The 20,949-nt window shown below is 45.5% G+C and overlaps 1 protein-coding gene across 2 annotated transcripts in view; it reads right to left on the reverse strand.

Annotated features, from left to right (window-relative positions):
• The window catches only part of LOC108918230 (neuropilin-2-like), a 53,748-nt gene that overhangs the window by 23,514 nt on the left and 9,285 nt on the right, over positions 1–20,949 (reverse strand). For both annotated transcript variants that reach the window (XM_018725347.2, XM_018725356.2), the window contains exons 3-7: positions 14,448–14,629; positions 8,660–8,890; positions 6,847–7,002; positions 6,571–6,740; positions 5,482–5,637 (exon numbers count right to left, since the gene is read on the reverse strand). In XM_018725347.2, the coding sequence (XP_018580863.1) occupies positions 5,482–5,637; positions 6,571–6,740; positions 6,847–7,002; positions 8,660–8,890; positions 14,448–14,629 (895 nt within the window). The remainder of the gene's footprint in view (positions 1–5,481; positions 5,638–6,570; positions 6,741–6,846; positions 7,003–8,659; positions 8,891–14,447; positions 14,630–20,949) is intronic.

Consider the following 20,949-nt stretch of genomic DNA (forward strand, 5'->3'; position numbering starts at 1 on the left):
AGTCTATCATGGTTAGACATCACAGGACTGGAGTGACACAGATCTGACACTAGCTGTTCTTTATCTGTCAAACTTCCCTACAGCCTCAGTGTAAGAGAACATAACTCACTGATGCAGAGTGCTTGCTGGCGAGAGGCAGAGAACACCGAAACTAATTTTCCTGTCAGAGCAACAGGGGACCATGGCCCTTAATTCTAGGAGTACAGCCAGGGCCCTCAGTGTGCCACTATTCAGGTGTATACTTCAAACCTGATACTTTACAGTCTGAAACTCTGTTTGATGGTGTGTGGAGATGTGCTTTGGTGATTGAAATTGAATCAGACATCAGAATTGAGCTGCTGGGCTGTGTCTGGGGGGGGGGGGGTTTAAGCAGTGTTCGCAAACCAGGAGATTGCAAACTATCCACACCCAGCAAATTAACACAACACATTACCTTCTATGGAGAAGGAAGCACTGGATACAGTGATCTGAAGAAAAGAAAAAGAGAGGGCAGACTGCACGGACTCAGATTACCCAGTTCTCTGGATTGAAAAAACACCTAGTGGCCCCAGGATTAGTTGATGTGTCCAAGTTCATCTCAAGATGTAAGATATAAAAATAAGGCAATACATCCATTTCTAGTAGCAGGCAGATTTTGCCTAAAAACTTGTCTTGAGGTTCACACTAACCTCTGCTGCTTTTTATAGGTTTTGGATCTTATTTTTCATGAAGATTTCGTATTTATATCTGAGCTTTGTTTTTTGCCAACTGTTGATGGGAGCCCACTGGATGGGGCATATTGCTCCTGTTCCATGAAGGGATGGACTATATAGCCAGTGTATGTTTAGCTGCCTGCTATCAAGCAGCCTCACTAAACTGTCAAGCACCTACAAGTTCTTGAGGAAGGACTTAATTGGCCAGGGTATCTCAGCTGAAATGATATGAAATAGCCTAACTAAGCAACTGGGGCTCTGCCTGGCGACCAGAGATTTGTTAGGCTAAAAGAAACCCTTGGAGTCAGGAGTACAAGTATGAGCTGCCATGTGTTTTCTGAAGAAAAGAGTTGTGATGTTCAGGAGACTCAATTACAGCTAAGGATCCATCTAACACTGGGAGAAATGCCACAGAATATGGTGACCCACAGCATCCAAAATAAACCTTTGAGGACATTAAGGCACCTGTGTTTTGAGGTATAGGGTCAGCACTGTATTACTCACTGGCCTCTTCCCACCCAGGACAGGAATGAATAGTGGTGCCGAAACTAATATTACTTTCACGATCACCTTGTGGCTTGGTTGGTAAATGGAGCAGGACAGCTCTCCATGACTCTTATCAGTAAAAAGTCAAGTGAGATGAGAACCAGAGAAAAGAGGACAGAGTACAGCTCTCTTCCCTCTGCAGTAAGATCAGCACCCTCAACTTTATGGCTACATGGATGCTTGGCTGCATGAATGTATGAAAAGAAATGCCAGTTACTGCTATTTTGGACATATGGTGAAGGAACTGGCTAGGGTCTAATGCAGCTTAAAGAGGTTTTTTCACTGGCTCCTGTTTCCAGCACTGGTATTCTTGCTATCATATTCCCCTTTCTCCTGAAGCTGACAGCTCCAGAGGGAGATACATCCACCATTCAAAGCTCTGCTTGAGACATTCTCCTTCCTTTCCCTACCCTGAAAATAAAGATGTAGAAGCTTGGTGCAGTTGGCTGGGCTCTTGCTGCAAGACTCCTAAACATGCAATGGGCTATGAGCAGTGGGGGCTGTGTTTCTTTTTTATAGTGGGTTGGATTGCAGTGCCTGAGGCTGTGGGCTTACGACACCAACTAACAGAAGCCTGTCTAACAACAGCCCTTTTGTCAATGCACTCCCTATCCCCAGAGACTTTAAAGATATCCTGCGCTTTTGTCAATTTGACAAAATTCCCTTTTGTTTTTTATAAAAAATGTGCAACTTCTACTACATCGTTTTGGGGAGGGGGGGTGATCTGTGGTGTGTTAGTCTGCAGATACCTGCATTGCTGTTTCTTCCATGAGACTATAACTTTGTTTATTTCCGCATGTCCCAGTTCTGGATTCAGATTTTCATTTACATTTTTGTTCTCATGTGCCCAGCAACAAATCCCATTGTTAAGATTATACTCATGTTTTTATGAATAACACTGACATATGAATAAAGAAGTACAAATTAGTGCATTATATTCTGCAATAAGATCTTTCCTTTCTAACCAAGTCATAACAGTTTATAAAACACAACAATCAGAACATAATCTTTACATTTCTTTTATCCAGAAATGTGTTATGAAAAACAGTAAAGTAAAGCCAATAAAAAATGCTGAGTGTTATACTCATAACGAACACATTGAGGTCATCACATCTTCCAAACAAAAGTCTTCTTAAAAAACCAACACAGGGTGCAAAGCGGGGGGACAGGGGACACAGCCCGGGCGGGACATCAGTCTGTCCCAAGGCACACCAAGCAGGACTCAAACTCCAGACCCGCTAGAGAGCGGGACCCAACTAAGCCCGCTGTGCCACCACGCCCCCTTTGCTTAGGTAATACATTAATCAAATACTTCTGCATGAAGGCATTTTATGATGAAACACAGATTATTCAGATTTACCTCTCAGGTCTATGCAAATAAGGATTCATCAAGCTGTCTCACACAAAGTCACAGTGATGGGTGGTCCAGCCAAACCATCGCATAAGTTTCTTCTGGCCTACTTGGTTTTCCTTCAGCCTGCCTCCTGCTGCCTCCTTCCTTGGGTAACTACTCCTTACCACTCTGTCTGAGCAGTTTAGGAGCATCACATTTCAGGACGGAAACATCAGCGAATTAAGTCATTTTGACATAGCACTAGTGCAAGGACCATCGTGAACATGTTTACAGTACAGGAACTACCCTTAGAGGAAGGAAGCTCCTGGGATTTTAATCCACTGAAGGCTCATGAAAGACACAGTCCAAAGGCAGGTGAGCAAGCACTCTGTTCGATTCAGTATCATGACCATGTCTTCTGGTCCCATCCTGCATTTTTCCAGCCAAAAACTGGATGTTTAAAGGCACCACACATGTTTCTGTCCTTTAGCAGATGGCTTTTTTAGAGAGTGCTTTGAGAGAGAGAATGAGAGAGAGAGAGAGAGAGAGAGAGAGAGAGAGTGCTGCACAGGGTGAGATGATGTGAGAAAAAAGCAGGAGAGACATTTACATTTATTCATTTAGTTGACACTTTTCTCCAGAGCAACTTACAGCATACAGCATATTATTAAGCTACCTTCAGCTATACACCCATTTATACAGCTGAGAAATTTTTACTGATGTAATTTACATTTATTTATTTATTTAGTAGATACACACACACACACATTTTCAGAACCGCTTGTCCCATACGGGGTCACGGGGAACCGGAGCCTACCCGGCAACACAAGGCGTAAGGCCGGAGGGGGAAAGGGACACACCCAGGACGGGACGCCAGTCCGCCGCAAGGCACCCCAAGCGGGACCTGAACCCCAGACCCATCGGAGAGCAGGACTGCGGTCCAACCCACTGCGCCACCGCACCCCCTTATTTAGTAGATACTTTTTTCTAAAGCAACTTCCAATGAACTCTATGTAGTGTTATCAGCCCACACACCTTATTCACCACAGTGATTTACACTGCTAGATATACTACTTACAATGGGTCATTCATTCATATATCAGTGGAACACACTCTCTCTCTCTGTCACTTACACACTATGGGTGAACTTAAACAGTATACCTTTGGACTGTGGGAGGAAACTGGAGCACCCGGACAAAACCCACACAGACATGGGGTGAACAGGTAAACTCCACACAGACTGAGCAGGGATCGAACCCACATCCTCTTGCACCACCCAGGCGCTGTGAGACAGCAGTGCTACTCGCTGTAGCACCATGGCAGGGCAAGTACTTTGCTCAAGGGTAGCAGTAGGGGAGATATGAACTTGCAGCCTTCAGATCCAAAGGCCATAGCTCTAACCAATGCAAATCAGCTGCCCTGCCCCCACACCCTTTTGGAAGGAGGCAACAATCAGCTCTTGCTGCAGCACTGCTCATTACTCTAACTGTAAGTTAGACATGTGCTTGATTACCATCTGAGTCATGATTTACTGAAGTGCAGGACAAGTACAGGTACTGTGGCTGTAGGCTTGGCTGAGACTGTCTAAAAAAAAAGAGCATGCTGGTCTTCCATTGACTGACCCTGACCTTCACAAGAGGTGTATCTTAAAAACAGGAAACATTGGTACACCTGCAGCACAGGATGGAAAGGGTGCGATCGGGTGAGGGCCATGCCTTCCATGCGAGTCAGGCTTATGTTTCAAGACTTGAGGATAAACAGTCACGCTTTACACATGCTCCTCTTGTGCCAGACCACACACTCTTAATAAAGTGAAATTCCCAGCAGAACCAGAGTTCATAAATACCATGAATGCATGGTGGCTTAGCCTGAAAGCAGAGATTTGCCACGAGATTAAAGGACAGCCTGTGCCAGCATGGGTCCAGTGTAAAGACATTAACCAGGCCCCAAGCCCAGCTGCACCAGTTGGTCAGAGTCCTCAGTTTCCACCAGCAGTAAGCCTCCAAACCCCACACCCATCCATGTGGATTTCTGTCCAGAAGCAATCAGTTCCAAACAAGATTTCTATGGCTTTATGGTAATAAAGACTGGATGGCTGCGACACACCAGACCCCTATGGAGATCAGTGTACTGCTGATTCACTTTTGATTTTTTCTGTATTGTGTATAGGGGGTGCGGTGGCGCAGTGGGTTGGACCGCAGTCCTGCTCTCCGGTGGGTCTGGGGTTCGAGTCCCGCTTGGGGTGCCTTGCGACGGATTGGCGTCCCGTCCTGGGTGTGTCCCCTCCCCCTCCGGCCTTACGCCCTGTGTTACCGGGTAGGCTCCGGTTCCCTGCGACCCTGTATGGGACAAGCGGTTCTGAAAGTGTGTGTGTGTGTGTGTATATATATATATTGTGTATCTTAGTGTCTTAAAGGTCCTGTCAGTCGGGTCCTTTAAATCAAGACAGCAATATCTGTGACCATATCTTTACATCCTGCTGAATAAAAGAATGTTCATGGGAAATGTAGTCATTCTGGATGGCTGTTGCAAGCTCCGGAGTGGCCAGCTTTAGCCTTATGGCTTCTTGAAATTTTGTCTTGGGACCCCTTCTTAGTGGTTTTACCTTTCTGAGTGAGAATCCACATAGGGCCTTGACAAACTATGCATAACCCCTAACAGAAAAGGGACCAAGTGCAACATCAGCAATTCTGTAGCCCCCTACCCCACTCCATTCCTGCCCTTCCCTTTTCCTGAACACAATTCTATTACCTCCATAAAATTCATCCTAAATCTGTGCTCTATGACAGCTTGCAGCAATGATAAATAGCGGGGACAGATAGGAGAAGAAGGAGAGCCTCTTGCTGCAGCTGGCAGTTAACCTTCCCCTCCACTATCCCCTTAAGCTCCATGGTAGGCCTTGGGGGTTACCTTGTGGTTCTTTCCGTGGCGATACATCATCCAGTCCTCTCCATTGGTGCTGACCTCCAGTTTGAAGGTGGTGACGAAGTAGGAGGTCTGTGTCTCCTTGGAGATGGCCCCCTGGGTGGCGATGCCTGTAAGAACCTTTAGAAAGTTCAGGTCCACCTGTGGGAGGGGGCAGACATGGACAATTTTAGTAACTTCTGTCTCTAAATTGATTAGTAACAGACCTCGAATCATGAATAACTTGTAGCTCATTCCTTTGCGGCAAAAAAGACAGATAGAGAGCCTAATGTCCTTTGTAATGATAATTAGGCTCTATTTCAACCTGGACTTCCTCTGATTCAAGGAGGGCACGTCAGCTGACCTGCTGATGCCTGAGTCATGCTTGCCTCTCTTTCACTGGAGCATAAGGGGAAGAACAAGCATTCTTTCGTTGAAAAGACAGGTGCCGCACTCACGGCTGCTGCTGGGGGTGGGGAAACACACCCAGACACAAAAATCAATAACACAGAGGAGTCCTGCTAACTGTTTATTCCGCGCAAAGGGCCCTCATCAATCAAGTGGCAGTTACCATCACAGCTGCCTCGCATCATCAGCCAGTGCCTGGAGAACTGGGTGAGGAGGGTGAATCGGCTGTGTTCTCCCAGGCATGAGGGAAAATAGGTTCAACGGAGGGATCTATAATGTGGGCATGGTGACAGCAGGCCAATCAGAGACAAGACAAGTGTCACTCTTAATTCTAGGAGTACAGGTGGACTACTAGGAGCATGGGAAATTGAATGAGAGAGAACACTAGCTGGGAATGACAATGAACAAATAGCCAGTGCATCATTTATTCACAAAATAAGTAGACTTATTCCTCACAAGCCTCACCATTTTGGAAGCACATCTGAATATGGAACTTTCATAAACAGGTTAGTTGGATTATTTAGACTCCTTTGTCAGTGCTTTATTTCTATCGTCTGTGTATCTTTGGAATGAAATTGTTTTAGAATTCATGTTTGTTCAGTCATTTTGCTTAACACTAATCCTGGAAATATGGGAGCGAGATGGGCAAGTACTCAACACCCATGATGCGTTTGGGGAATGGCTGACCTGGATGTACTCTTTGTTGCTGTCCTCGCCAGGGGTCCATCCGTTGTCATCGTTGTTGAGTCGTGCCTGTCGGGGTGACCACCGACCATCGACGTAGGATGAAGAAGCTGAGATTTGCTCATCAGAGATCTTCTTAGATTCCATGCCAAGTGGACTACTACAGTGGAAGGCTAGTGGTAGGAGTGGGGGAAGCAGAGAAAGTGGAGGAGTAGGGTCAAAATGATGACCAAGATGTACATAAAGGGAGAAAAATAGAGTGAAGTGCATGGTACTTACTGTCGCTGACTTCCTTCTTTGTCATGTTGTAGCGAGCAGAGAAGCCATCTTTAGCCACTGCCATGTCTGTGTGGAAGGACAGCGACAGGATGCCGGTGGACGACTGGATCTCAGGAGGAGTTTTGGTACCACAGTAACGTCCAATCAGGGGACCCACTGCTCAAATAGACAAACACCACAATGACTCAGAGGGTTCCTTCGAGAGATAACACACAAGACACCTGCCTGGTTCAAACCACAGGTCTGTTACAATGAGGTGGGTTTCTACTCAGTCATGAGGGGGCTCTGCAATCCTGGAATTGGCAAGGATCATCTCTGAACAAACAGGCTTCCTCATGGATCCACACTATGGAGGGTGGCCTCTCCCTATGAACCATGACTTGCTCAGTAAAAATATAAAGAAATTGTTTGAAAGGCTATTGATTCAATTCCACATGGGCCCCTAGATCAGACAAAATCGTCTGGTGTCCCCTTGATTCAGGTACTGAAGTGATTTACTTTAACTTCTCCCCTCCACTTTGATTGCAGGACTTCTACATGTCATCAGATGAGGCTGATTTAGGGGGCTTTCAAGGGAACCCTGTGTCTCAACATAATAAATACTTCAACAGCGTGCAGGCCCTTGTGGGCACCTGGCAATCACAAAGGAATGGGTGCTGTAAAAGGAGGGATAAAACAAGAATTGATCTGCCACATTGACTTTTCTTTTAGGGGAAAAGTGGATACTTGAAAAAGCTTCTTGAACAAATCGGAAAAAACACCTGCCTTTACAGACGGGACAGATGGTTTGCGTATGAAAACAGGCCAGCAGATAAAGAGAAGAGACACCATTATAGCACACAATGCTTCTGTGCCCATGTTACATTTATTTATTTAGCAGACACTTCTCTCCAAAGCAACTTCCAACAAACTCTATGTAGCGTTATCAGTACACACACCTTATTCACAAAGGTGACTTCTACTGGTAGATACACTACTTACAACGGATCACTAATCCATACATCAGTGGAACACACTCTCTCAGTCACTCACACACTAAGGGTGAACCTGAACAGCATGTCTTTGGACTATGGGAGGAAACCCACACAGACACAGGGAGAACATGCAAACTCCACACAGACTGAGCAGGGGTCAAACCCACACCCTCTTGCACTACCAATGCACTGGGAGACAGCAGTGCTACTCACTGTGCTGCTGTGCCACCATGCCACCTTGATGTTGGATTGGCACTGCTGAGTCCTGCAGCCAGTTATAAGGTATGGCTTCTATCAGCTCTAAATGACACAGAGAGTGGACCACACACACACCATCTGAACTGCTCACCCCATAGAGGGTTGCAGGGAGCCAGAACCTAACCCAGCAACACAGGGAATAAGGCTGGAGGAGGAGGGGACACATCCAGGACAGGACACCAGTCCATCACAAGGCACCCCAAGCAGGGCTTGAACCCCAGACCCACCGGAGAGCAGAACCTGGTCCAACCCACTGCACCACTGCACCACCACACCCCCTGAGTGGACTACACTCTCCCCATATTACTGTACCATTTTCACTACAAAGACTGTTTAAACAGTATATGTACTGAAGCCAATCAAGTTCAGAATCTTTTGTGAAAAAGAACTTCAGTGTTCAGGTCTTGAGGCCAATACAGCAACCTGTTGCCCTTGTGCTCCTACCAGGTATCCATAAAGTCACCAAATTCACACCCTTTGGAATTCAGAATGTTCCTGTTTGTGATACACACCTAACCAAGAAGAGAGCCTGGTCATGTTATGTTAATGTACTGACAGGAATGTGAACTGGGGTGACTCACCGTGGGGTAGGCCATCCCACACCTCCAGCCAGTCATACTTGCAGTCCCCTTCGCCCATAAGCAGAGGGTCATTCTCCAGGTCAAAAGTTAGGAAGGTGAGAGTCACCTCCATGCGTGGTGGTGAGATGATGATGAAGGTGCACTCCAAGTTGTGTGGGTATTTATCAGGGAATCCGGGAGACTCTATCTCTCCCGATGAGCTTGTGAAGTTCCGGGAACAGAAGTCAGACCCTGAAATGATGACACATGGGACTGAGTACAGAAGAAGTACCATGGACACTTAAAATGAGCTGCAAGAATGAGGCATAAGGATGCAGAACAAAACATTGGGAAGGAAATGTAAACACTATGTTCTGTAAAATACTACGCAGTTTTCATTAAAATATTATGAGCCATAAACAAACAAAGCCTCTTTTGAGTTCCAAAAACACAGCAGGACAAACTTCAGATTCAATAACTTCTGGCCTCTGAAACAGTTTAAGAGATGTAGAGGTAATTCTTCTAGTGCGTGAGACGGTTTCTCAACACCCAGTTTCTCAGCTGTCATTAAGGGTCTGTTTCCTTCTGTCCTTTGAATATTACTGCAGTCCCTGGCCCTTCCTGGTTCAATCAATAGCAGGGCTGAAGAAAGCATTCTGGTGTGCTCCTGACAGCCTACATGTCAGTCCATCAGTCTTGAATAACAGTCATGAATAGTCAGAGGGAAGCAGAGGCAGAGAATTGCTTTTGGGACAGTGTCTCAAAGTATGTCTCAGGGAAAGTAAAACTGGCATGTTTCTTACCTGAGTTCCGCTGACAATTCCCTACTCTGGTTGTCTGTTTGTAATGTTGCTAATCTGTACTTAGTTTGTACATTGTGAAACTGGGTAAAGTGAGGCACCAGCTGAACATCTAGTTACAATCACGAGCAACACAAACCACCAGTCCAATGTTAGGTTGGCAGACTGAGCTACTTACAATTTGTACAACTTAGTACAATTTATACATTTATACAACAGCAGATGATGATAATGATTTTTACTGAAACAATTCACAGTAAGTACCTTACTCAAGGGTATGATAGTGGGACAGGAGATTTGCACTCGAGTCCTTTGATTATAAAACACACACACACACACACACACACACACACACACACACACACACACACACACATTTTCAGAACCGCTTGTCCCATACGGGGTCATGGGGAACCGGAGCCAACCCAGTAACACAGGGCGTAAGGCCGGAGGGGGAGGGGACACACCCAGGACGGGACGCCAGTCCATCGCAAGGCACCCCAAGCGGGACTCAAACCACAGACCCACAGAAGAGCAGGACCCGGTCCAACCCACTGCGCCACTGCGCCACCGCACCCCCCACGCTGATTATAAAACAATGACTCTGAATGCTATGCAACCTGCTGGACCTTCCTTAGACATTCATTGTATCTTACATATTAGTCTTGGAAAACTACTGACAACAACATTGTTGAGGTACAGAAATAAAATAGCATGTGTAAAACCAAAATGTATAGGAAGTACATCACTGTTTACAGCATTCTACAAGTTCTGTAAACAGTCAATGCCTATGAGCAGTTTGTCAGTAATACACTACACTGTGTGGGTGACAATGGTGCAAAAACATACATGCAGTTACAGCAAACTGGCTGGAACTGACAAGTAAAGAATAGCTTCATTTTTGCTTTCTCAGGAGGAGAATGATGGGGCTGTTGACGGGGTTCAAAAGAGCCAGTGTAAGATGAGAGGGATCAGGTAACAGTCGAGTCAGGGGAACAAAAATCAGTCAGGTAGTAATCTTCAGCTCTTGACTCCTGAATAACTGTGATGCCTCCACTATTTATACATCACCTCACCAGCTGCAACCTTGTCCAAAGCCCCCCAAGGTCAGCTGGGGGAAAAGCAGTTTGACAGTAGACTGTGCAATGTCTGCCATGCTGCAAACACACTTAAAGGATGAACACACGCTCCATGTCGTCACTGTTGTTACTCATGTTCGTCTGCTCCCATTCTCCTTTGTGCCATTGGCAACATGCGTGAACGAGGGCAGACATTCTGTTCAGATTCCACAGAGCTCTATAAAAAAGTCAAGTTGATGTGCTGCAGGCTTGGCAGGCGACAGTGTGACCCTGTTTCTCAGGATTATGTGGGGGGTGGGTAGAGGGGAAGGGGCTACTGGCTGCTGAACAGGATTTAACCCGGACTCAGTCATGCTCACTTATGACTGAGGGGCCAAACCTCAAATATTTTAAGAACAAAAACTAAATCCTGCCCCATTTCAGGACTAAATAGAGTCGAGATGGTTACAGCCTCACAGTTGCTCCTGGCTAGGAGAAAGGTCTTACTATACCTACTGCAGAAGAGTATGCACTGCCCTCCTAGGGAAGGAGGCATTGGTTCTGGGCCACATCTCTACAACCTCCTTGTACCCAGACACCATTGTAAATAACAGAGTAGGGTAGGACACACAAACTCCACAAACAAGGTTCTATTTCCAGAGTATAAGTGTGACCTGGGGGTTCGTCCTGGTCGCACTGTACAGCGTGGATGACTGCATGGGGGAGGGTCTGGCCTGTTGCTGCAGTGGGCCCTTCCCCTGACCATGTCATCACATAATAAAAGGAAAGAGATGCTCTGAGGATGTGGGCGAGAGGGTCTGCATGAAAATATAGGTGTTGTGGGACCCACACTACATGCTCTGTGAAATCCCCCTCTAATCCATAGGTGTACAGTGATGTGTGAGCATTTGCATTTCGTCCTGTGTATATACAAGTATAAGTGATCAGTCTCCTTTCATTGGCCCAGAGGTCTGCTTGTCTAGACTACGAGAGACAGGACCCAACATGCTCTATGGCCGAAACATTTCGCCGTGATCTGGGATTTGGCAAGACATTTTCGCTCGGGGGTAACTAATAGATGGGAGGTGGGTGGGTGATGTTACTGTCAGCTGTTTGGTAGAAATGGGGGCCTGCTCAGCTTCATGGTTGAGTGCACTCAGGAGGGAGGCATACAGCTTGTCAGTCATTCCTCAGGCACTGAGTGAGCTCTGGACCTCCTGTCATGACCCGTTTTGATGACCTCTCCTTTCTATAAAACCAATGCCCTTCAAACAGCAACGTGGCCAGGTTTATGGTAAAACTGAGAGTTTAACCCTGGAATCTACAACAACACTACATAAAGTGTCACAATGGCACAGTAATGTCTGCATCCATTACTCCTACTATGATTTACCACTGAGGAAACTCTCCAGCACACCACAGAGAGTCAGGTACGTCTGGTGAACAAAGTACAGTGTAAGGGCTTAAATTCAGGATGACAAGACAGTGATGAGGGACTCCACTGGTTAATGGTCTGACAAATAAGCACTCAGGGTGGGGGGGACAAGAGAAATACAGAAGAAGCTGTAGTAAGCCCAGTGCTTGCTACTATGGCTTCTGCTCTGGAGCCAAGGTAGAATGACAGCAACAGCTGCTGAAATAAGGATGTAGTTGGGGAAAGGATTATGGACAGTTAGATTTTGACCCTTAATTCTCTCTTCCCGCCCAAGTCTCAGGGTGTCTAGTGGCCTGTGCTCTACTCTAGGGGAATGCCTTCCTTGGTAACCATGGTAACCACATCCAAGGCACATGATGTGCAGAGCTCAATGGGGAGTTAACCAGCAACAATGCAGAAATATTAGGGTCTTAATGATGGGAGAGTAACAAGGTTAGAATACTGCTGGTAGGATCAAGGAATCAAGCCTTCATCTATCGCACCTTCAAATACAGGGAAAGGGAGGCAGTCTGGTAGGAAGAAAGGGCAGAGGTCGACTCTTATTTCCATTAATCACTCACTTGCCAGTTCCTAAAACAAGCACCCCAGAGAAGGATGAGTTTGTATGTTTACATGGAAACAAGTCAACATCAGCAAAGGTGACAGCAGGAGGAATTCAAAAGGATCTTCTACACCCCACCCACAGAAAATCAATTCACAATTACTCAATTACTGTAGTATAGTATATTGTAGTATAAGCGGAGGCCAGGGGGCTTGAGCCATGCTGTAGTCAACTAAGGACAGGAACTTAAAAAAGGAAGCTCTCTGGCTGACATGACACAAGTCATTCCTCAGGATAATCAGTGGCGCAACACTACTGGACAAAGGGAGTCTATTTCCTGCTGGAGAGTCTTTCTTCTAACTGAGTGATTTTCAGGGCGGTCCCTTTTCAGAGTTGTGTATTTGTCCAAGATGCTATCACTGTGCAAGAGTACAGCCCTTCGTCCCTCCACAGATACCCATATAAACAAACACAGTCTCTTCTTGTAGTCTTCCTCTTCTTCTGCTTCTTAAACTTAATAGTGAGCTAACTTAATTCTGTTAATACCAAACAGAATTCAGAAACGGTCTGATACATTCAAACAAACAGCAGGGTTTGGGTGAGATTAGGTACAAAGTCTCTCTCTGAGGCCAAGCTGGTGTGCGGACTCGCACACACAGACACAAACAACATTTACAGCTTAAGTAACACTTCATTCCACAGGGACTGCATTTGCATGCCAGCTACTTTAATCTCTGTTCAGAATAATAATTTATATCTCACTTGAAATAACAGCGCTTGCCAGCAGAGCCAAAGTACAACGACAGCAGCCACCAGAACTCGCAGAGTAACTGTGATGTCACTTCCTTCTCAGAGCATTCGCAGTTGCAAAGCATTTGGCAAAACATCCTTCAATCTTTGGGTTTGAGAAGTGGAGCATTGACAATGACAAGTGTTATACCACATGTAGCATGGTGGAATCTAGGCCACTGCCCTTGCAGCCTACCCCTAGTGTCGCATTTGTAACTCCAGCCCCCTCCAGCATCCTCCACCCCGTTTCCCTTAGAGAAAGATCAGGACTCAATTAAACAGGCATTCCTGGAATGCCCTGTAAAGGATGAAACCTGTGAGGTTTCTTTCAGAGTGCCATTTGTTCTCCTCACCCTAATCCTTGATGTTAATTACTTCTGGTGGATGACAGGCTGCCCCGCAAGGGATACAGGTCAGAGGCCAGCCCTTCCTCAACACATTTAAAGCATCACAGGACTATCTGGAGATTAACCAACAGAACTATTACAACTTCTGGAGCCTCACAGAAACCCTCCCATTTTCTAAAAACCAATAAACAGGGGAAAGACAGACAAACACACAAACACATACACACACACACTGTCTGAACCGCTTGTCCCATATGAGGTTGCGGGGAGCCGGAGCCTAACCCAGCAACACAGGGCGTAAGGGTGGAGGGGGAGGGGACACACCCAGGATGGGACGCCAGTCTGTCACAAGGCACCCCAAGCGGGACTCGAACCCTAGACCCACCGGAGAGCAGGACCCAGTCCAACCCACTGCACCATCACGCCCCCCACAGGGGGAAGGATTTGACCCATAAATATCCAAACCTCAGAATTATGAATAATGATGTTTTTACAGGAGGAAATATGTGCAGCTTCAGCTTCCCCTGTTGAGTGAAAACACCTGAAGATGTCCCATGTACTTTGGTCTACAGTGAGGCCTAAGACTTGTATCCAAAATGAGACTGCACCTGTAAGATTTCAGTCAGAATTCCTTAAGCACTGTGCTACTTATGCTCAGCTCCAGATATCTGCATCTGTAACCCTGATCGAGAGCTATATCCTAAAAGTGCAATGGAAGCACTAAGTTTAGGATTGTGTCTTACTGGGCTAGAACTTTGTATATCTGGCTATTAGATGCTAGAGTCCAGACATCAACACCTACTCTTGAGAGAGCCCTATCATTCACCAAGCACACTGACCTGTTCTGTAGATCTCATAACGTAGGGAGAAGCCGGCGCCCTGGTGGGCATAGTCGGAGACAAACTTGATGAACAGCACAGGTCCAGAAGAGATGATGGCAGGCGGGGCGATGTTGCTGCAGTGTCTCCCCAGCAGGTCTGCAGTCTCTGAACTCCCATCACGGATCTCAATGAAGTCGTACCTGAGAGAAGGAATGAGCTGTCAGTGTAAAAAAGACCTAGACAGCACAAGAAGTGCCGCTAAGATTATCCGAGCTGCTGTGACCTCTGACATTTTGACCTCTGCTTATCTGCTATCATTTGACTGTAAACATACTCCAAGCCACATATCTGTCCCAAATTAACCTTAAGAGTGTGCTGCAACAAACAGCCCACAGCTTTGACACCAGAGGGCCATTCCATTCCACTACAGTGCACTGTATGAGGAGAGGTCTCAATTATAGCACAAACGCTGCAGTGCCACAAGTGATCACAGGTACTGAATGTCTCTTGTCCTTAGAATGACCTGGCTGGGAAATTTATTGTGCTCCCTTTATAAGGAGAGACTGAGAACTAGAGTATCTTGTTACCCTATGTGTGTGTTTCTGTGTTCTTCCATGCATTACACCTTTGAGTGAAGAGCTCAGCTTTATAAATAACCTCTTCCTGTTCAATTGCAAATGAACACTTCTCTCCCTCTACTTTGCTGCACTGTCATCTGCTACGGATCACACAACCAGCTGTGTTGTGTGTTCTGGTGTTAGAGAGGTAGTTCTCCACCCTTTCCCCCACCCCTCCTTCCACATACCACCCCATACAGAGTGATCTGTATGACCATAGAGAATGCCTGATGGAAGCACCACAGCCAGAAATCTTTAAGCTGTTCCTCTCAGTCTGGCAGCTTTCCTCTCACACCGAGTGAAATGCTTCCCATCCAAAAGAGACGGCTGCATGTCGCAGGGCTAGGAGGAACTGCAAGCTTTGTCGCGGCCCATTAAGACGCCCACAGGCTCTAGTTCGCTTGCCTCCTTGCCAGGCAGCTCCGACATTGCCACGGCGACCACTGACAGCATCCCTGCAGCGCCTGCGCCTGTTGGCGATGTGTGCCAAGCCTTAGCGCAGCATGTGCTGAGCAGCATGAACATTGTGCGACATGCAAACAAGTGCAATTAGGCTTTAATTGATTTTTCAGCACTAGTGGCGAGGAGTTACCATGAATCAGAGAAGGGAGAGCTTTGAGTGAGATCCCAGAAGAGTTTGTTTTGTCCAGCAAAAGTACCAACAATAGAGCAAACACCCTCAACTTTTCTCCAAGCTGGAGCAAACACTAGCAGCTCTCCTCCTCAGTACAGGTAAAAAAAACATTACCCCCCAAGGTATGTCTGACACAACCAGGCCAATGGCTTGTTTATTGATGGTCCCCCCACCACCCTACTCCTCCTGCCTGTCTTCCCTTTTATCCCTCTGCCAGCTGTTAATTGCTTTTCACACATTCTGCGTTTCTCAGCCTGGGAATTCATTTCACACCTGCACACCTGTCTCCACCCCCCACCCCCCCTAATAAAAGTGTCAGGTGTTTCCAGCTGCCTGTCTCATACCCCTCTCTAGAAGCTTTAGTATTGCCAAGCTGAAGTTGGGGCTATTCCTCTGCCGACTCAGCTGGTCATGAGTGTATTGGTTTACAGAGATGAGTATGTGGTCTGCATGTGAGGTTACTTTACAAACAGGTTTGTGTAGCTTACAGCAAAGAATGACTAATGGATGCCCGTTGCAAAGTAGGGAGTACAGAATACGAACTGCGAGGGTTATCTGAAGCCCACTAGTCCACCAAACGCACCCTTGTGTGCATGACTGCTGTTGTGTCATTGTGCACTCCAAAGGGCTTTGCTCTGTTGTAAGCACCAGGAGACAGTGGAACTAAGTGTAACCTTATCACAAAGTCCAGAACACTCTTATGGAGATATGAAAGAGTGCCTTTCAAATTTTAAGCAGACATTGAGATACACATTTATTCATTTAGCTGACACTTCTCTCCAAAGCAACTTACAGTGTTAAGCTTTTTACAAGCATTTACCTATTTAGAAGTTGGGTAATTATTTACTGGAGCAATTTAGGGCAAGCGCCTTGCTCAAGGATACTATAAATGGAGATGGGATTCGAATCTGCAATCTTTGGATCCCAAGACAGCAGCACTAACAACTATCCTGTAGCGCCCCAGTCAATCTTTCCAATATGCCTAATTTTGGATTATGCCACTAAAGGGATGCTTCCTGAGTTTGGTCAATTTTGTGGGTATTTTTCAAACAACAAACTGTGAAAATGCTTGCAAAACCAAAACTTCATCAATTCTCAACAACTGCTTGTCCCGAGCCTTACCCGGCAATGCAGGGCGCAAGGCCGAGGAGGGAGGGGGACACACCCAGGACAGGACGCCAGTCCAGCACAAGGCACCCAGTAGGGCTTGAACCCCAAACAGTGGGCACTGGCTGAACCCGCTGCGCCACGACACCCCCCGCTCCAAAACTTCATGTTCTGGTTAAATCAAATCTGTTCATCCTGGGTTTGATCTGAGAATGATATACAAGGAATAAAACTGAATGAAAACACTGACAGTAATGTTATGCGACTTGAAATGACCACCTTTACCCCAGAACTAGGTTCAGGTGTTTCTATTTTTTAAAATACACACACATTATAGTTAAAGTGACCTCAACGGTACACCATAAATAACCATATTTCTTTTCAAAACATCCCACACCACCAAATTTAACAGTCTTGGTGTGTGCCTAGAATTACTACTTGAACATACTGCTCTCCAAGATGGGCAGAAAGAAGTACACATAGGAGATTCTCAGCCCAAAGAAAAATTTGCTCTTTAAGGCTGAGAAAGACACCACACACTTTCATCCTTAAGCCACGTGCATGATGCATTGATGATACTTGTTGCATGTCTACATCTGTTTTTATTATTAAGTATTCTGAGTAATGTGTTGGGAAAGCCACTATATAAAAATAAAATTGAACTGAACCAAATTCCCCAAAGGACTGTATCTCAGCCTATGTCATGGACAGGGACACAGTCTAAGATGCTGCATTTACTAAAATCTTTGCCGCAAAGGTACAACGGAAGCTGCAGTAGATGTCTACAAAGGTGAGGTTAATGGAGGCAAAACAAAACGTATAAATCTGCCATAATATGGCCCCATTGGACTGTGTGCAGCCTAGGGTATCTGTCTGTGAGCTCATTTCCTAATCTTTGTTGGGCCTACAAACACCCATTGATTCCTTGCTGGAATTGGAAAACAGACACTGATCCTGAGGGGGGGAGCTTGCATGAGGGTGATATCAGTACTGTGGTTCAATAGTATATCACTTTCCACCAGCCACAGCAAGAGCCGGCTAGTGTCTGTACTGCGATGAACAGGTACTAGCAAACCAGATCCGAAACAGCCCTGCCTCGAGCTGCAAACTATGAGAAACACAATCGAACAAGAGCTTTGGATGGCCACCTTCTCTCCACTGCGAGGAGGGAGGAAGGGTGATGTTTTCACAGAATGTCCTGGTACCTGTGCCAAAGTGACCTCCATGTTTAATATTTCTTTTCCAATATGCCAACAGTGTGAGGTGCCTGAAGAAGGAAAACACATAGAGGCAGGAAATATTTAAACACTCGGAAGGTGGGGCACTGTTATTCTCAAGAGCAAACACACTTCTCTTTTCCAACAAGACCAAGTCCTCACTAAACCAGGGAGGAACATATTAAATACTCTGCCTGCTACCCTAGAGGCAATACAAAACAAAGTCAGAACATCCTCAGTTTCATGCTGTCCAAACCAAAACCAAACAGCTGTGGCAGTAATGTCCCACAACCCAGTAAAATAACTGCCTAGATGGCTATGCATCAAGCGGTTTGCTTATGTCAGTAATTTCTGAAACGTGAAAAATGGGAGAGTGTCCAGTGTTTGATCAATAAATAAAAACTATTCCAGGAAGGATATTATCGGGCTGGATTAACTATCTTTCTGTTCCCTACTTTGTGGAAACCTCATTTACTACACCTTTTGAGAGGGGGATAAGAAAAATTCTCAGTGAGAATTGCTGACAAACAATCTCGTCATTTATCTTTTCTTGCAGTCATTCAGCATCAATCAAGTCAAATCATGAAGATGAAAAACATTTTGCTTTAGGATTACATCTGAGAATTGCATCATTTATAATTATTATTAAAAATGTAACAGCAACATCAACAATTCTTATAAAAGCAGAGTAATATTTCAATGAAAGAGCTGGCTAAGAAGCTGTGGAGGGTCTCAGACTAAGGCTGATCTTAGAAACTTTCCTCTTACAGGAGATGCATAGTGAGGAGGTTATAGTAGTTTGCATAATAACAGAAGGCAGATCAACATGGCCTGCAAACCCATATTCATGTCAGACAACCCCATCTCGCTTGCCACGATCGTATTTGACAATTGAGAACTCTTCATGTTAAGCCAACTCAATTAGGGCCCTTTGCAGTCAATTTGGCAGGCCCATGCTCATCACAAGCTAAAGCAGATAACAGGTCTTTCTGGCTCTTGGCTTTTTCTGCATGTGATACATGGACTGTTGGAAGAGAAAAGGCCTATATTAGTAGTGGGCAAGGCGCTTAGTTTTGATGTCGTCTACACAATGCCAACCTTAAGTCATCTCCAGCCGTCCCTTCCATGTCTTAGCTCCCCTCCCAAATCACTCCTTCTCCGTCCTGGTCTCAGAACCACAAAGCCAAGGCAATGTATTTGCGTAGGTCGACCACAGCCTGCTCCTTGTTCCCAGACAAAGACATCCCTGTTCGGGCTTCAATCCAAGAACTCGCCTTCACCCCTGTCACAGTCTGATGCCTTGTGGAGGACAAGTGAATAGAGCATGAAAGCATGTGGGTGGACTTCTGTAAACAGCTGTCTCTGCCACCACTCAGGACATATGACAACTGGTGCATTGTTTATCATGGCATTCATATAGCACCAGTAAAGATCATGTCCTACCGCAAAACACACCATCTTTTCTTCCTTCTTGGTATCCATTTTCCAAGTGAAACTATCTGGTAAAAGGCTGGGCAGGACTTCAAGGAGCAATAATCTCTGCAGGTTTCTTCCAGATAGACTTACAGTACCTCCCATGAGAGAACACAACCATCAGTTTCTCTCTCAAAGCTTTGGTCCTTTACTAAGTCTGTAAATTCTATAATCTAAAACTTCTGTTTTATGGAAACTGTCTTAGGGTTTTAACTGTCATGGTTCTGGCTGTCCAAAACAAGAAAATCTTCCTTAAAGCAAACGGACCCTGAAAAGTGTTCTGAAACATCCATCTTAATAAATAAACAAAAACCCTGACACTGGACCCTGTTTTCTAATGGCTCTATGAAATGGGTGTGTTTCCTCAAGGGATTCTTGCTCTAGAGTAACAGCAGATGCAATCGTGTAACTTGTTTCCAATGCTAGCCGTGCCGAAAATGGAGTGGATTATGAGAAGACGCTCAAAAGACAACATCTAATGAACAAAACATCACATGAAAAACATTGCAGAATGGAGAAATTTAAACCTTCATATCTCTTGTGTTCTCATGATCTTGGAAAAGACCAGACAATGCATTTCAAATTAATAAATATTTATTACTGAATTTTTTACCATACAATCCAAATACAGAGGAAAATGTTCTGAAAAACTGATGAACAGGTAAATAATTTTTTTTTTTAAAAAAGGACAAGGTTAATACTAGGGAACAAGGGGTATGGTGGCATGGTGGGTTTGGCCTGTGCCTGCTTTCTGGCAGGTCTGGGGTTGAAGCGGGTGTGTCCCCTCCCTCCTTCGGCCTTGCACCCTGTGTTGCCGGATAAGGTCTGGTTTGCCATGTCCCCGCTTAGGACAAGCGGTATCAGACTGTGTGTGTGCAATGTTACGGAACCCAGGATAATGCTCAACAGAGATATAAAAGTTTTCTGATTTCTGACGCCTTTTCATAAATACTTTCAATAAGAACAAAGAGTTTGTGGTGAAATAAGGATTTTAGTGGACACCCAGAGAGAATCGATGCTGTATTAGGATCCAAAAAAATATGTGTAGACCTAAACACATCAAACTTTGTGTATTGAGAATGGGTTCCATGGGTTGGAAAGGTGTAATAATGAGTTTCCTTTGACAGGCTGGGAGGCAGCTGGTAGTGTACTGGTTACAGCTGCTGCCTGTGAACCCAATGGTTGCAGGTTTGATTCTCAGTTCCAGCTGTTCTACCCTTGAGCAAGGACCTTAACCTAAATTGCTTCTGTAAAATTACCCAGCTGTATAAATGGATACATAACTGTAAGGTGCTTTGGGGGAAAAAAAGTGTCAAAAGTGCCAGCAACATTCAATAACTCCCAACAGGGAAGAACTAGGGCTGAAATCTCAAATCCAGCCAATCACTGCAGCTCCCCTTAATCTGAGGCAAATGAAGTGATGTCAGCTGTGCCTGCCCACCTACAACAAAATGCATTAATGGTAATGAGTC

This window comes from Scleropages formosus, chromosome 14, assembly GCF_900964775.1.
Source record: "Scleropages formosus chromosome 14, fSclFor1.1, whole genome shotgun sequence".
In the NCBI taxonomy this organism is placed as follows: Eukaryota; Metazoa; Chordata; class Actinopteri; order Osteoglossiformes; family Osteoglossidae; genus Scleropages; species Scleropages formosus.